The sequence below is a fragment of the Megalobrama amblycephala genome, linkage group LG14 (genome assembly GCF_018812025.1).
Source record: "Megalobrama amblycephala isolate DHTTF-2021 linkage group LG14, ASM1881202v1, whole genome shotgun sequence".
Lineage (NCBI taxonomy): Eukaryota > Metazoa > Chordata > Actinopteri > Cypriniformes > Xenocyprididae > Megalobrama > Megalobrama amblycephala.
Genome location: NC_063057.1, coordinates 17112000 through 17130216, shown reverse-complemented (window position 1 = coordinate 17130216; position 18217 = coordinate 17112000). Strand labels below are relative to the sequence as shown.

At 36.2% G+C, this 18217-nt stretch overlaps 1 protein-coding gene across 6 annotated transcripts in view; it reads left to right on the top strand.

Annotated features, from left to right (window-relative positions):
• Positions 1 to 705: 705 nt before the first annotated feature.
• cacna2d1a (calcium channel, voltage-dependent, alpha 2/delta subunit 1a) overlaps positions 706 to 18217 on the top strand; it is a 93916-nt gene continuing 76404 nt past the window's right edge. For 3 of the 6 annotated variants that reach the window (XM_048157068.1, XM_048157067.1, XM_048157066.1), the window contains exon 1: positions 2714 to 3094. In XM_048157068.1, coding sequence (XP_048013025.1) covers positions 2988 to 3094 — 107 coding nt within the window. In that variant the 5' untranslated portion in view covers positions 2714 to 2987. Of the gene's footprint in view, positions 725 to 2713; positions 3095 to 18217 lie in introns of those variants that run through there. The other 3 variants (XM_048157071.1, XM_048157069.1, XM_048157070.1) reach the window with 2 other exon arrangements.

Here is an 18217-nt window from a genome sequence, read left to right as displayed (position 1 = left end):
ATTGTCAGCCTCACAGTGGAAAATGAAAATGAAACCGCAACCGTAGGCTACCACGGCCCGGGCTCGCACGGAATGGAACGGGTACGTAATGAGAACCGCTCGGCCCGACGTTGGAAAAGCGGCTTTTGAGTAGGGCTCTTTCCCGCCTTTTTATTTTTCAAATCTGCAACTGTCAAAGCCACCTCTTTACTAGAGCTCAGCTATCCAACTATATAGACTGTCAACACACTCTCAACAGGTAAATTTCTTTCTTAAAATATCTAAAAAATTTAAATTTCAAATTGTTACTGGTTTCCTACCAATATTTTTCAAAATATTTTTCTCTTTTTAGTTTAACAGAACATGTTGACCCGCTCTGTTCAGTTAAGGATAGGCTACTTCTCTTCTCCACTAAGTAAGTAACAGAGATATTGAATTAGTGATCCATATTGTTACATGGGTTTATGCATAAACATAACCAGTCACAAAAAACATTAAAGCTATTCCATGACTTTATATCACTTTTTCCTTTTGACATTGTGAATGGCTCATGTATTGTCAATTTTTGCTAATTTGGCCTTCATTTTAATTTTTCATTTCATTCAATTGTTTTTACATAAATAAATGAAAAAGACACACTGTAACTCTAAACTCAGTTGCATATTTCAGATGCTGTCACACTCCACAACCTCATCATCTGAAGAGAAAAAGCCCCTCAATTACAGCAAAATACACAAGGCTTCATGTGAGGATTGTGAAAATATTTCACTTGAACTTGCTCTTCCTTACTATCTGTTTTCTGTTTCTGTTTTACTTCTTTATGTAGCCTATTTATTCATGTTCAGTGTCATTTGTCATTTATGAATGTATTAAGCTAAAGTGCCAGCAGTGGTTCTTGATGCTGCTCTCAATGCCACTCTGCTGTTTTGGTTGCATTTGTGTTGGATGTTGCTTCTTGCTAATACCACCTAATCTAACTAAAGCCCTGTAATCCACTTAAAATGAGGTTATGAGGGTGCTGCTGGATCCGTGAGGATGCTTTTATGAGAATGAGTTTTGTCTTTATGTACTGCTGCGACCTGGTGTCTCACATTGAGGAAACAAAAACACTTTAAAAGGTGAATGCAAAACACTTCACAAAAAAGCGCAAATTAATTTAATTGAAAGACATATCTGCCTTTAGCCTTATACATAATCATATATCTATTAGATGTCTTTGAAGTATAATTTGTCATTTGTCCTACAGCAGCATTATTTGGTCGCTCCATATCTCCTGCTTTGGTTCAAAATGAACTCACCACCTCACATACTGTATTTAAGGTACTAACACGCACACAGTTCTTCAAATGCGCGCTTGTGTAAATCCTCATATTTGCTGAGATCAGAGTTAGCTGCTCATTTGCTCAGTGCAGCTCCCCTCCCCTCCACTGCATAGACAGCAAACACTGCATATCTTTTCATAAAATAGAAATCATAACCTTGGGGAGCAATCTAACCTGCAAAAAGTTATTAAAATTCTATTTATACTGTCATAGAAGATTTATTTCCTCTTCGCCATTTGATGATAGACACCTTTTTAAGAGTTAGTGCAAATCTTTAAAAGTTCAAAAACGTACATTTTTCTTACAGTCACTCTTAGAAGAACCTTAAAGGGTTAAACAAACAAAAATAAAGACTTTATCCACACAAAAAGTATTCTCATCGCTTCATAACATTAAGGTTGAACCACTGTAGTCACATGGACTATTTAAACGATGTCTTTACTACCTTTCTGGGCCTTGAAAGTGGTAATAACGTTGCAGTCTATAGACTATATCAGAGGTCAGAAAGCTCTCAGATTTCATCAAAAATATCTTAATTTGTGTTCCGAAGATGAACAAAGTCCTTGGGTTCTGTCATAATTAATGACAGAATTTTCATTTTTGGGTGCACTAACCCAAGGGGTTCTGTCAGGCACTTCATAGAACCTTTCAGGGGTTCCAATCATGGGATCATTCATTTAGTTTTAATTAATTTTTAATTTTAAACACATTTTATGAAAACCACTCATTATTAAACCACTCGTGAACATACACTCTAAAAATGCTGGGTTAAAAACAACCCAAGTTGGGTTGAAAATGGACAAACCCAGTGAATGGGTTAAATGTTTACCCAGTGTGCTGGGTAATTTTATTTAACTCAACTATTGTTTAAAAATGACTGTATTTCTTGCTTAAAATTAACCCAAATGTTGGAAATTAACATTCATTAGTATGTTTAATAAAATGAACATTTATTAATAAGTTTAACGAATAATAATTAAACATTTATTACATTGCTTATTATTAAATGTTCACCTTTTGATTATTATTGTTGCCTCTAATAATTATGTGTCTGATTTTTAATTTCCAACCAATTTTGGGTTCATTTTAAGCCAGCCATATAGTCATTTTTTAACAATAGTTGGGTTAAATAAAACGGCCCAGCACCTTTTTCAAACATTTAACCCAATTGCTGGGTTTGTCATGAAACTATTATACAAACATCTATCTATCTATCTATCTATCTATCTATCTATCTATCTATCTATCTATCTATCTATCTATCTATCTATCTATCTATCTATCTATCTGTAACTAACTTTCAAAGATATGAGCTCATTGATGCATCGCAGCTCGTATCAACTGTGCAGCTCGGGCTCCTTGTATGGAGCGACACGCTTGATGATGATCGCGCGCAGATGGGTGGGGGGCGTGTGGAAACTGATCCACCACGGCGCGCACAGTCTAAAACAGACTCTTTAACGTACTGGCAAACCGGAGAGACACGGAAACGCCCCACACCTGACTCCCCCTAACAGTCTTCACACCTCTTGAGAAAAATCTAAACTAATTCAACAGGGCAAAGACAGAAGTAGCTGGAGGGACCAAAAGCATCTGTGATTTGTTTGTGGAAGTAGCGCGCGCTCATGGCGGCAGCTCGGCTGCTTTAGGAGGGTTACTTCAGTGGATTTTAGTGGGAGAAACTAAATGATGTCAGACAGAATAATGGATACGCTCAGACTGTCCGCAGCTCTTCTTCTACTTCTGTCTTTATTCAGCAGTGGAAGCGCTATACAGTTTCCCGACTCCCAACTGTAAGTAGAAAGCACAAAACTTGCTAGTATTGTTATGATGACGGAGTTGTTGCATTTGTTGATATCAACAATTATTGGTGGGTTTGATATAATTTGAAGTTTTTGTATTTGACTGGTACTCCTTCAACCACAAGTTGCACTTAAAACAGGACGCGTTCCGTCTGCGCTTTTTATCACAGTAGTTGCTCTATGTTGGCACACATGCGTGAGACTGACGTCTTTGGTCGTTGCGTCGCGTTTCTACGGAGGCAAAAGGGATAGTTCATCCAAATAAATAAATAGGCCTAAATAAATAATCCTTAAGTGTTATTTGTTTACTCACTAGAATGTTGTTAGGTATTTATTTCTTCTGAAAAAAGAGACATTTTGGAAAATTTATTTTTATTGACATTATTGACATATTATTGACATTGAAAGGGAGGCTAACTAAAGATGTCAAGCCTAAAAATATAACACAAAATGACCATAGAAGTATCATAAAAGTGGTTCGCATGACTCGTTCACTACATTTCAAGTCGAATGCAGCGAATGTTTGTCTTCGTGAATGAATGATTCATTTGAGTCGGATCTTTTCAATGAATCGCGTTGATCCAATTCACAAAAATGTGACTAAATCGGTTCTTCAGCTCACTGACTCAATACTCTGGAGGAATACTTTACTCTTTAAAAGTAGCAAATGAATGAGATCATATTGTATACTAATTTTAAAATGCTCAATGTAAATCCATTAAATTGATAGTTTACCCTTTATAACTTTATTTTATTTATTTTTTCTTGCTGTGGACCATAAAATAAGGTCTATTTTGAGAAATAATGTAACTGTCCATATAATGGAAGTCAATTGTAACCTTCAAAATATCTTCTTTAAAGCATTGCAGAATAAAGAAAGTCATACATATTTGGACAGACATGAGGGTGAGTGCCAGAATTTCATTTTTTGGGTGAACTATCCATTTAAATCTTTCATTTTAAAGTATAAATGATACACTTTCAGTGTAATCCTTTAACAAACAAATGTATGGCATTTTTATGTGGTTTTATAACACTAAGGCTGCTGGTGCCAGACAAGTGGTCATCAAAACCTAATGCACCACCTGTGTCCTGTGAGTTATTTTTAGTTGAGCAGAGCCTGTCACGTATCCATATATTATTTTAAACTCAAACATGTGAAACCTTGCCTTTTTACCATATAATTATGTAATGAAGCTTAACTCAGATGCTGACAGTATCAACCTAGTGTCCGCTCTCTTGCAAGTGTAAGAGAGCTGCTCAAAGATCATATTCTCCATCGAGTAAATATAGTCTCATTTGCTGGCCTTAAACTACAGTTGTCAGGTGTAGTGTGTTCCACAACATTTTCAAACTAATATAAACCCACTCTATGACAGATTGGACACAAGAACAGCTCAGGGCATAGAAGCAATCATCTGTCAAATGCAAGCAATCTGAATCCACTCTTTGCTTGAAATTGTTTCAGGTTTAGACAGAATTTGCTAATATGTAAATCACAGTCTGATGTCCTCAGGTCTGTGTCTGATCTGTGTTGTGAGCTTGTACCTAATCTAACAAGTTAAAGTTGACATATGATATTCAAAAATTATGCAATTTACATTTTTAATGCGTGTTCTACTTATTAGGAATGATTTGTTGGTTTATGTTATTCTAAATTAAAAAAAAAAAAAATCGAAATTGAATAGGACTAACTTGTTCTGCCTCTAAAATCACTTTCCTTTTCAGCTGACATCATGAATTATAGTCCATTCTTATACTGAACATCCAACCAATCAAGACCCAATGAATAAACAGATGTCCTGCCTTATATTATATCTTGAGAAATATTTCACTTTGCGGAAGTAAAATGGATTTCGAACAAGAAAAGAAATTTCTGTCAGGGAGTTTTTTTCTTTCTTTACTGCGGTTCCTCTGCCCTTCTTTCTTGTCGTTCTGAGCCCCTCTTCTCCTGATGCGTGACTGCATCTTTGTGCCCAAACCCATAACCTCCTAATGCCAGAGCCTGTCTGCTTCAGATGCTCTATGACTGCGCTCTCCTCCCCAATCTCCCCCACCCCTTCATAGTGTCTTGTGGCTTTTGCTGTGCTATGAGGCAAATGATTAATGTCCTCAGATCTGAGTCTGATGTCACCCGTTCCACCCATGAATGCTTCTTGAAAGAAGCACAAAGCAGTTAGCACATCTGTGCACTTTTGCCATTATTCGGATGTTATAAAATGTCATCTTTACTCTCTGAGGGTTTAGGACCTGTCATAAGTCTTCATAGAACTTAAAGGCACAATACGTAATTTTTCGCCGCTAGAGGTCGCCTATTAAAAACAAACGTGTAGCTTGATGACGCCTTGATTTTGTTGCATTCATGGGAGGTGTTGTCTTCACGTCTACAGCCGGTGGAAAAGAATCTGACGGGACTCAGGCAGAAATCATATTCATGGATGAGCTAATGTTTTAAAGATTTATTAACATTACTGTAGAATGAAGCAGGGTGTGGCTGAAAGCCATTGGAGTGGAGTGATTGCTAATGAGAGTCCAGTGCGACACACGGCTCGAGAGCATTGGAGCTTTTATTATGCCATAGATGACCACTTCCGCTTCTTCTGGTCATGTGTTTGTGGGGTAATGTAGCGCTGTTTTATCATATTAGATACATTTGTGTGTTGAAAGTTGTTATAATGCTACTCTGTGCCTTCGCTCTGCAGCTACTATGAGACACTTGTTGCACACTGCAGTAAGCTAGATCGATATTAGTCATGGTAAAACATGGTACTTGTGGTAAATAGAGAAAACGAGATTTAACAATAAGATTTACTGTGTTGAGCTTTATAACATGATTAGTTTTCTGTCAATTAATGTATCCAAACAGGTGCTCACCTGTCTAATAAAAACATAATATTATTAAAGTGTCTTTGGTGTTTCCATCATGGTTTCTACAAAATAAAACCGGAAACCGAGGGTAACGTGGGTTTGTTGTCATTGATAGGTGACACACGGACATGGTCCGTGTTCTGGTTAAAATTGCTTATTTCTCTGGATTTAAACATTCTTGGAAACATTTGGGATAATGTAAGTACACAAGACAACAAAACTTTGTTCTAGTGGTTTTTGGATATTTTAATCCAAAAATCTTACATATTGTGCCTTTAAGTAAACCGTTTGCATGGTTATTTTGAATTGAATTCATCTACTTGATATTTTCATGCGTCCAATAACTTAAAAATTGGCATACAGTTCAATGTACACTACTGTTCAAAAGTTTGGTGTCAGTAAGATTTTTTAACGTTTTTGAAAGAAGTCTTTTATGCTCACCAAGGCTACATTTATTTGATTTAAAAATACAGAAAAAATTGTGAGATATCGTTACAGTATTATTGATTACAATTTAGAATAAATTTGTATTTTAAAGGGCACCTATTATGCAAAATTCACTTTTACATGGTGTTTGACCATAAATGTGTGTTGGCAGTGTGTGAGCAAAACCACCCTAGAATGAGAAAAATCCACCCAGTGGTTTTTTTACAATCTCAATAATTCATAAGCACTGTCTCAGAACGCCCTGTTCTAAGATTGCTCTCACTGTGACGTAGAATTGTGCTAAGCCCCACCCACGTGGTTTGATTGACAATCTGGTTTTGGCATAGACCCCGTCCTCGGTGATCGGTCAACCATCCTCCATTGTTTCAACGACAGCCGGTAATGTCTCCTAAGAAACATAAGTGTTCTGTTGTGGGATGTAATAATGAATATAGTAGTTTTCACTTACTTCCGACATCAGAGCCACTGAAAACGCAGTGGATGGATTTTATTTACGAAAGAAAGGCGCCACTCAAAATTCCAAAATACGTTTATGTTTGCGCGAATCATTTTTTGACTGACTGTTTTAAGAACGAGGGTCAATTCAAAGCAGGTCTTGCTTCAAAGTTAATCCTCAAGTGTGGATCGTTGCCTACTGTTCGCGATCCAACGTCACCTCCAGAAGAAGTAAGTGTATTTAATGTTTTTTGAGCAAATAGTCATTTCAGTCGATGTCAGCCAATTCAATAACAAATGCGTCTAAAGTTGTTGTCGTCGTCGTAGAATGTCTGTGTATATAATTTAAACCTTGTATGTATAGTGTGTATCCACACGTATATATATATTTTTTTAAAGATATTGTATTAAAAACTGTGTATGTTTACTTAGCAAACGTTATCACAGTATTTGTGTTTGTAGTTTCAAAAAATTGCGCGAACGTTATCACAGTGTGTGTGTGTGTGTGTTGCACATCCGTAATTGCAAAGGGGACGCGATTAAAACTCTATAAGTACATAAATGTATCAAATAACCATTCAGAGACGTCCTGCTCCATTCTCAATTGTGTTTCTTCTGCCGGAGTCTCTTCATCATCTGGGTCTGATTCCGGTTCAAACATGTACGGCTGAATGCCATACAAAACAGCGGGTCTCTCACTCTCAGCCATTCTGCTTCTACCCTCTGTTTATTTCCATAGGTATGCAAGTTACGCCCTCATCCAAAGGCAGGGCGGGGATATGCAGCTCATTTATATTTAAGGTGGTACACACCAAAACAGCTCTTTTTAAAACAGGCCCCAAAAATGACATTTTCAAATGGTTATAATAAATTAACTGTGGGGTATTTTGTGCTGAAACTTCACAAATACATTCTGGGGACACCCAAGACCAATATTACATCTTGTAAAAAGGGGCATAATAGGTGCCCTTTAATATATTTTAAACTGTAATTTATTCCTGTGATGGCAAAGCTGAATTTTCAGCAGCAGTCTCTCAAAAGCCTTTAGAAATCATTCTAATATGCTGATTGGATCAAAAAAACATTTTGGTAACACTTTACAATAACCATTGTTTAATCTTTGTTAATGTTAATTTCAACATTTACTAATACATTATTAAGATCAAGAGTTATATTTGTTAACATTAAAGCAGTGTGAAGTACATGCACAAACTATGAACAGCTGGATTTTTATTAACTGACATTAACAAAGATTAACAAATACAGTAACAAATGTATTGCTCATGGTTAGTTCATGTTAGTTAACACATTAACTAATGTTAATGTTAACTAATGTTAAACAAATGAACCTTATTGTAAAGTGTTACCAACATTTCTTATTATTGTCAATGTTCAGAACAGTTGTAACAATTAATATTTTTGCTAAAAACTATGATAATTTTTTTCAAGATTCTTTATTAAATAGAAAGTTAAGAAGAACAGCATTTATTTGAAGTAGACGTCTTTTGTGACATTGCAAATGTCTTTAATATCACTTTTGAACGATTCAGTGCATCCTTGCAGAATAAAAGTTTTAAATAAAAAAATAATTGTCCTTACCCCAAACTTTTCATTTGTTGTGTTCATTGAGAGCAAAGTGCATATAAAAAACTGATTATTTTAAGTAGAGGACAAAATGTTACTGACAAAATCACAAATAACTGTGCAGTTCAAACTGGCAAATGGTCAAAAAATATAACCTTATTCATGCCCCATGTGTATGCTGGGAAGAGGGCGATTGGGACTGTGCAAAACCATTTTCTTTGTGTAGGCATATTTGAACCAAAAAAAAAAAAGAAATAAAAAGAGCAACTCTATGCTATGGTTGTTTGTTTGACTTGGAAACTGAAGCATATCATAATAGAAAAACTTCATTGAGATGCATTGTTCAGCATTATGTATTAATATCCATTAACTGTGTGGTCTTTGTTTCAAGACATTTTAGGGTGTTTCCCAGCTCATGTGGTGAATTCTGTGTCCATCAAGCTTGAGTGATGCTCCCTGTTTTTTTGGACCTGGAGCCTCATGTCTCATGTTTCATGGCCTCTGGGATGATACTGCTAGATCAGTTAGCGTCTCCTCAGTTTTGAATCGCACATCTACAACATTTGCGTTAGTGTCCTTGCCATGTTGCACTTTGACTACAAGCATAATCAAATTTCATGCTTAAGCAGTTCAATACATAGGCCTTTCCCATTACTAGCCTTATTCCAGAGCGTAGAATGAGCATTATTTGCCCTTTGGAAATCAGCCAGCTCATAGTCTTTATGGCGTGGGTTTAACTTTGAACTATGGCTCCAGAGTTTTAGATCTTCCCAGAAAGAAAGGTTTTGCTAGTATATTATGTTCTTGTGCTTTGCTTATGTGTCTGTGGTCAGTTTTTTAACACCTTAGTTCAGCAGGGAGTCTTTTTGTAGGTATTTGCTGAGCACTTTGAAAACAGCTGGGAGCTATTTTTATCACTCAAACACTCGGGCAAAGTTAAAGCTGAGTCAGATTCAGAGTGAATGGCAGTGGACCAGAATCTCTCCCTGTGTCAATTTGATATTCTTGTGCACACTGGAGTTGACATGTTTTTTAAAATGTATGTCCACACAAATACATTTACTTATATATGTAATTAAACATTGTGATTTAATCTCATGTGTTTTATGTTATGTTATGTTATGTTCATTTTTATATTTGAGGACGTCACTGGATGTGTCCAAAGGGAGTTTTGACAGATTTAGACAGGTTTGGACAAATTTGTCCCCAGAGGACAGCTAAAGTAAACCCACACAGTGGCAGTCTTCCCGTTCCCATGCCCACATATAATATACTAAGTCTAATTTTGTTTTCTTGGTCATTTGACTCTCATAATTGTAGGGTTTTGGAAGATTTCAGTGGTACCACAAAATGGTGTTGAATCTATTAAATAATGTTTGATGTTTTAAAGAAAGAGTTGTAAATGGCTTAAAGTTCTTTGTCCAACCCTGAGACATTAGACCACATGGAGGACTTTTTTTTCCCGCCCCCAACTTCTCTGGCTTCCCTAACAAGCTAACTGGAAACTTTGTGGATTGCTTACAGCTGGTTGAATGCTCACCCCCTTCTGCAGAGGAAGCACATCTGCTTTCCACTCCTAATATCGTACAGTGCTGAACTCCACAGGTGGAGAATGCCAGACAGTTGTGGAGAATGCCAGAAATGCATATGTTTTACAGTTAGTGTGCGTGCTGTTTGAGTGTTAATGGAAACTTGTCTGTGGGCTCATATCCCAGAATCCTTCCTCTTGTGTGCTGATGAGTGAATCCATAGGTACTCTAAATAACTGATCAGTGGTTTCTTCAGGCTTTTTGTGAGAGCTTGTGGCTTTAAAAACAGGCAGTAAGATTGTGTATTGTTGTCCTGCAGCTCATTAGTAGGCCTATTGCATCAGAAATATCAATGTTTATTCTATATATACCCTGCAGTTTGAGGTCAGTTAGATTTTAATTTTCTTTTTTCAAATTATTTTTTTTAAAGAAATGAATAGTTTTATTTAGCAACAATGCATTAAATTGATTACAAGTGTAAAGACTTGATTTTTTTTTGCCAAAATGCAAGCATTTATTACAAACAAATGCTGTTCTTTTGAATGTTTTATTAATCAAAGAATCCAAAAAAAAAAAGTATCACATTGTTCTCAAAATATTAAGAATTTCCTAATAAGAAGAAATGTTTCTAAGTTGAGCACCAAAATGTTTCTTTGGCATATTACAATGATTTCTGAAGCATCATGTGACACTGAAGATGATGATTAATGATTAATGATGCTGAAAATTCAGCTTTTCAGTCACAAATGGAATAAATTACATTTTTATTTTCCATCAAATACATTTGAATACATTTTAACACTAATATATATTGAAAAACATTAATTAAAATATTTTAAAATTATAATTAATTAATTAAAACTATAGTTTTCTCCAGGTATATTAGCTGTGTGTGTGTGTGTGTGTGTGTGTGTGTATGTGCATGTGTGTGTGTGTGCGCGCATGTATTTTGATTAATGAGGACACAAATTTGTATAATGACATGGGTATTACACTGGTTTTACGACATGAACATGAAATATGAGGACATTTCTTGGAACATACTAAACAATGTTTTATTAAAAATGTAAAAATGCAGAATGTTTTCTGTCATGGGTAGGGTTAGGGGTAGGTGTAGTGTAGGGGGATAGAATGTACAGTTTGTACAGTATAAAAACCATTATGTCTATGAAATGTCCCCACTAAGATAGCAAAACAAACCTGTGTGTGTGTGTGTGTGTGTGTGTGTGTGTGGGGTGGGGGAAGGGGGTTGTGTGGTTGTACAACTATCTATTTATATATATTTTTGTTTTAGACCATCGGAGTGAAGACAAAGAGGGTAAAGTGAGGGGATTTTGGCCAGTCCTCACTTTCTGAGAGCCCTTTAAAGGCCTGTTTGAGGGTCAAGACTTGGTTTTAGTGATAAGGTTATAACTGGTTAAGGGTAGGTTTAGGGTAAGGGTTTGGGTTTGGGTTTGGGTTATGCACTTAGTTGTGTTGTCATTGTGTCAATGAATGTCCCCACAAAGATAGATGTATAAGAATGTGTGTGTGTGTGTGTGTGTGTGTGTGTGTGTGTGTGTGTGTGTGTGTGTGTGTGTGTGTGTGTGCGCGTGTTTTTTGTGACATATCAGGACACAAATTTGTATAATGACATGGGTAAGACATACGTATTACAAGTTGAGGGTGACTTATAAGGACATTACCCCATGTCCCCATTTTTCAAAAGGCTTATAAATAATACAGAATGAGTTTTTTTGTTTTTTTTTGTTGAGAAAGTAAAAGTGTGCACAGTGTCCTGTGATGGGTAGGTTTAGGAGTAGGGGTAGTGTAGGGGGATAGAATATACGGTTTGTACTGTATAAAAACCATTACGCCTATGGAATGTCCCCACAATTCACAAAAACAAACATGTTTGTGTGTGTATGTGTGGTTCAGGTATACCCTGTTATGTGAACAAAATGCACAAAGATGGCAATATCCAAAATCCTTGTCCTTGTGGGGACATTTTTGGTTCCCAAGAGGAAAACAGCTTATAAACAATATTAAGTGATGTTCTTTGAAAATGTAAAAATGCAGAAGGTTTTCTGTGATGGGAAGGTTTAGGGGTAGGGGATAGATTATACAGTTTGTATGGTATAAAAATAATTATGTCTGGAAAGTCCCCATAAAACATGCAAACCCAATGTGTGTGTGTGTGTGTGTGTGTGCATGCATGGGTGCGTATTTAGCAATTAGAGAGATAAAGTGGTTGGAGAGAAAACAGTTATATTTAGGATGAGAATTGCTCAAAAAAGAATTAAAGTCAAAAGGGTAGCAAATGAATAAAATGAGTCGAAAAGGAATTCCCAAAAGCATTTTCTGGCTGTCAGGTTGATATGTAAGCAATAAGGTATGAGAGGCTGTGCTGTATCATGATTAAGTCACGGCTGAAGGGCGTTGTTTGGCACGACGCGAAGCCCTTCGGCCATGACTTATTCACGATACAGCACTAGCCTTGAGTACCTTATTGCTTTTATAAAGCGGTTACCACACAATACAAATATTAAAACCAAAAATATGTATCAATGCAACTTTCATGAAGTAAACTTTCACTAAAAGCATTCCTTCCGCTGGAAAAAATAATCCCTGACCGTGAACAGCAACAGAAGTTACATTATTACGCCATTAGATGGCGGCAAAGACTGTCTTTATGAGTGTGTCAGTCAGTAGTGAAGACTTTTACATTGAAAAGACTGAATTGTTGTGAACACTGAACAAGACGCAACTGACAAATGCTTTGACTAGCGCTGTCAGTCATGGGAAAACCCCTTAACTGTTAAAAGGACAAGATAATACATCGGACATTTATCTGAATGCAGGTAATAAACTCGCCCACTCAATCTCTCTCTCACAATACTCTTACATAATAAAGTATGTCTCAATGAACAATATCAATTGAGAACATACACTTTACGTTGCTAAGAGTGGATGCTAAGGGTGTTGTGTAGTGATACACAGAACCATTGGGTGAAGCGTGAATAAAACACAGCTATTGACCAATCAGAATCAAGGACAGGAACTAACCATTTTATAAAGTATGTTACTGAATGAGGAGTAACAGTGTTGACATTGTTACTGTTTAGGGTTAAGGTTAAGTTCAGTTTAGGTTAGAATATAATACTGTATGTTATCTTGCATTTAACTTCAAGATTCCCTGGACTCAACATACATGTGATGTCTGTTTCTAAGATATGCGCTATTGTGAGACAGACAGATGTCCTGACAATGAGTGAAGGAAGGAGAACAAGAGGGACAGAAAGGAGGAGAGATATATTTGTAGAGACAGCCACGGTTGCCAGAGGAGATTACTAATGTGTAAAGAAACCCTACACTCTCCTTGATGGACTCACTCACACGCATACGCACTCCTGCGCCGCATTCAGGATGCACAAGGAGCATATTTGGATTTCAGCCTCACATTTTGCAATTCATTCTGACATAAATCAGTTTTAATCAGAAATTTCAATATCAGCACCTAAGGGAAGCTCAGTCCTGGGGGAGAAAGATGCAGATTATATGAGCTCTACAAGACAAGCATAGACAAAATATTACATCCTCCCCCAAATATATTTAGTCAAACCAAAATTTATTCAGACACCTTGAACATTTCATTCATTAATTCAGTTTATTCACTATAGTTTAAAAAATGGTAATAAAAATGACAAGATCTCAGAGTTAAACTGTGTCAGAAAGAAATTATCTTAATTATGTCAGATAACACTTAAGCAAAACATGGTCAGGTCAAAGTGTACGAATAATTTTTGGTTCCAAATTGTTATCAATTTTACTGGTAGTCCACTGTATGAAGAATTTTTGGGTATAATATGTCACAGTTTATTTTGCTATCCTCACTTACATAAATGAACTATAGTGTCCTGCACCCACTAGTAAAAATATATGAAAAATATCAAAAACATCTGAATAATTTTTGGTTTGACTGCATTTGGAAAATATTTTATTATGGTTTCATTTATTCCTTCCCCATTGCTTTGTTGGAAAATCCACATAGTCTGACTTTAAAGGGATAGTTAATCGAAAAATGAAAATTCTGTCATCAATTACACAGGTGTCGTTCCAAACCCATGAGACTTTCACTCATTTTTGAAACACAAATGAAATTAACAAAACCAGAGAGATTTCTGTCCTTCCATTTAAAAATGTATTTTACCAAAAGATTTAAACTTCAAAAAGCTCATAAAAACATTGTGAAATTAATCCATATGAATCAAACCGTTTTATCAAAGTCTTCTTAAAAAGACACAGATGAACAGATTTATTTTAAGGTTTTAGAAACGTTGATCAACATTCTCAGGTTTCGAAGATGATGAAAGAATTTTAATTTTGGGGTAAACTATGCTTTTAAAGGTATAGTTTTGTCATCATGTAATTACTCTCATGTTGTTCCTGAACCCTTATTATCTACTTTCCAAAGAATGCCCGAGCGGCTCTTTTCCATGAAATGAAAGAGAAAGGTGAACTTCAACAGCTTAATTCTCTGTCTTTTCCTTACACAAATCTATTGGAAAACAGTGCATGGGTCATATGGACCAATTTTATGATACTTGTTTTCTTCTTTTTGGAGCTTGGCAGTGTAATCATCCAAAACAGCAGCTTTTGACATACTGGATATCTCCTTTTTGAGTTTCAGTGGAGGGTTGTTGGTGAACTATCCCTTGCCCTTTAACTCAAACATATCTCTTTTGGTGCATAAAACGAGTGCCTGAAAGCACAGCCATGCGGGCTGGCTCCGTTTCAACAGTTTCTAATAATACAACATTCTGTATTAGAAGAACATCCCTGGTCGTGCACAATGTCACTGCGACTTTGTCTGGCTCTTGCCCCTCCCACCTTGGCACAGTGGGAACGCGAGCTGCGTTAGTTGTACTGATGATACTGTGCTGAATATAGTGGGAAAACAGAATTTGGGTTGCAGGTGGGTCACAGCGCCCCACTGAACATTCTCCAGTCTTCTTTTATCTTGGGTGTCATTGCTGGTTAACAGAGCATGCAAATACAACACATACTGGGTCACCTCAGATTAATGTAAGTTCCTAATATGCATTTTGCACAGTCCAAAAATAGTCCTGCTCAGATCAGTTGCTGGTAATGAATGAGTTAATATGAAATATTCATATGCAGCGTTAATTAAATTTTATAAAATTCTGAAAAAACAAAATTATTCTCTTTTGTCACTGCAATTTTGTCACAGAGGGTTTACCTCTCTCTCCTTTCACACATATCTCATGCCTAGACAGAACATGATTTACAGCTCTTGTACTAAGTGTGATTGAATCAAACATCTTCTGTTCAAGAATCTCTGCCACTGACATTTAGGCAGAAAAAATAAAGAATATTCTTAGAAAGAACTGCAGCAGCTTATTTGCACTTGCTCTCTGTGTTATTTTAGTACCTGGTTACTAAATACATTTTTTTTCCATTCAATTCAGAAATCATAAAATTAAAATGTTTAAATGGGTCATTTTATATGTCTCTTTATACATTTTAATATATATCTAAAAAGAACTCAACTCGACAGTAAAGCTTAGTGTCTTCTGATCATTGTCCTCTCACCAAATAACAGTGTACTATATAGTCATCTGCCTTGTTTTTCCATTTACAAATTTCACCCTCAGAGAGAGCAAGATAGATACTGACAGACAGGAGAGTGAGAGTGGCAGAAATGGAGCTGAGAAAGCGCTAAACCGATGAAGTGAGAGAAAAACAGCAGAGGGAGGTGGCTTGTTTATTTCTGCTCTCTTGTGTCAGGATTACTACTAGTTGTTCCACAGAAACATAATTAAATCCTACCCTATTGCTATGTGCTGTACTTAAATACTGGCAGAATGTATTAAAACACTGAGTGACATCTGATTGAAGAGGTTTGACAGATAAGCAGAGATTATAGGAGTAATTAATTTATTAGGGTCAGTTATACGTATGGCCTGATGAAAACCATGGACTTTTTTTTTTAGCCTTTTGCTCTTTTCAGTTTCACTCCTATGCAGTGCATATGTTCCCAGCAAGCAATTTTGCATTTAATATCTGTCCAAACACAGCCCTGACGCACAGGCTGAAACAAAAAAATTAAAATTTAATAATCACTGTTGACTTTGCTTACATGATGGAATATCATATCTCACAAATTATTTTGGCAAAAACGACATGTAACCAAATTCAAGGTTATTTCGGATCTGTTGTCAACTGGGACGGTGAAATGACGGCTATTGCTTGCTGGGTTGCATGCTCCATTTTTAAGAGGTGGAACAGCTCTGCGATTGTGTGAATTAGGCTCAGTTTTAGTCACTGACATACTGGACACACCTGTAGTTTGTTGTCAGCTTTGTTGAAGGTGTTTTCATCAGGATCTCAGGAGCATCTGTTTGTGGTGTGAAGACTGTATAGAAACTTGTTTGTTTGGTCTGTTTTGACACCTGTAGATCCCCATAGCAACACAGGCCCTGTTTCCTCCTGGTATTAAGATGCATTTTCAGTGATCTGATTAAAAGTGATCAGCCGAAACATATTACTGTTTCCACCTGGTATTAACATGCATTTCAAATGCGTCTCTTGTGAGCACTTGTGTTTGAATTTCACTGAGACGCTTATTTCATCACACTCTACATCACTTTCAAGGTATTGCCAAGTTTGCCACACGAATACTATTCGTGTATGAATGAACGAATGAACGAATCCTTGATACGCAGCTTTTAAACGAGCGGGACAGCAAGCGAATGAAAAGGATGACGATGACTGCAATTTCGATCGTAATCTGTGCATTTAGGTGCAACGCAGATAAGTTTGAATACCAAACTTAGCTGTGTTGGGATGTGTTGTGAGAAAGCACACCAAAAGTGTGCTTTCTCACAACACATCCCATAACAATCATGTGTCAGTGATTAGTGATCCCATAACAATCAGTAGACAGTGAGCAGTCTTTTGTGGCTGTTTGAACGCATTCGACCATATGAGCATTTACACTATGAAAGAAATGCGTTTTTGACTACCTCTGGAAGTGGTCGAATGTGGATATTGGATAAGCACAAAACGTTTTAGATCCAGTTTACACCTGTATTTATAGTGTCATCCACTTGTGATCCGATTGGACAAAATGCATCTTAATATCAGGTATAAACGGTACCTCAGAGTCAATGTTTCTACTGTAGCAGAGGTGAATAATGGCATATCTGCATTCATGAAGATCTCAGGTGTGTCTACTTTCAAAACAAGAACGCTAAATTAAAGCAAAAAAAAAAAAAAATTACATACACTGTAACAGCATGGACCCTCCCTCCCCCCACCCAAACTCTAAAGGGCAACATTTTGAGCAATGTTGCTGGGCAAGTTTGCCAAGGGATGTTGTATCATCACCATGTATCATCACCTTAAGAATCAATTATCAACAATTATCAATTTTATTCATTCATTTATTCATTACAAATAAGCAAATAAATCAAATTTTACACTGACACAAAAATACATATTTAACTCTTTCCCCACCATTGTTTACACTTTATTGAAGTTGTTTATGCACTAATAAGCTAACGTGATCAACAAACATTCAACAGCACGCAGAGTTTTATGACTGTGCAAGCTTTGGAGGTGTTGATGGACTCGATCAAATCCATCTATGTTTTGATCATCATTCTGAATCTGATGCTGAAAAAGTCTTTGACAAAAACACAATTTCTTATTTCACATAGTCATACAACAAAATATTCTGCGTCAAAATATATGGTTTTGATATATTCATGATTTGTGATTATTATCAAAAATCCTGGCGCTGGCTGGCAACGTAAAAATGAAATGCTGTTAAAAGAGTTAAAATCATTTAAAATGTAGTTTAATGTAGTAATAATTAACTCATAAATCACAATAAAAATAAATAAAATGTAACAATAAAATAATTTATGAACATTATTTTTAATTTGTATAAAAAAGCAGTAGCCAATTGCTTTTCTTTATCCAAGTAGCATTGTAGATACTTCATTAATTTATTTCTCAATTTGAAAAGTGATTCATTAGTATTATTTAATGGCACATTTGACTACATTTGTGATGTGAAGATGAATTGTGTGTATGTGTAGTTCAGGTGTACCCCACATTATGGGGACAAAATGTCTCCTCACAGATGGCAATGTCCAAAATACTTGTCCTTGTGGGGACATTTTTTTGGTCCCCATGAAGAAAACAGCTTAGAAATTATACTAAGTGATTTTAGTTTTTTTAAATG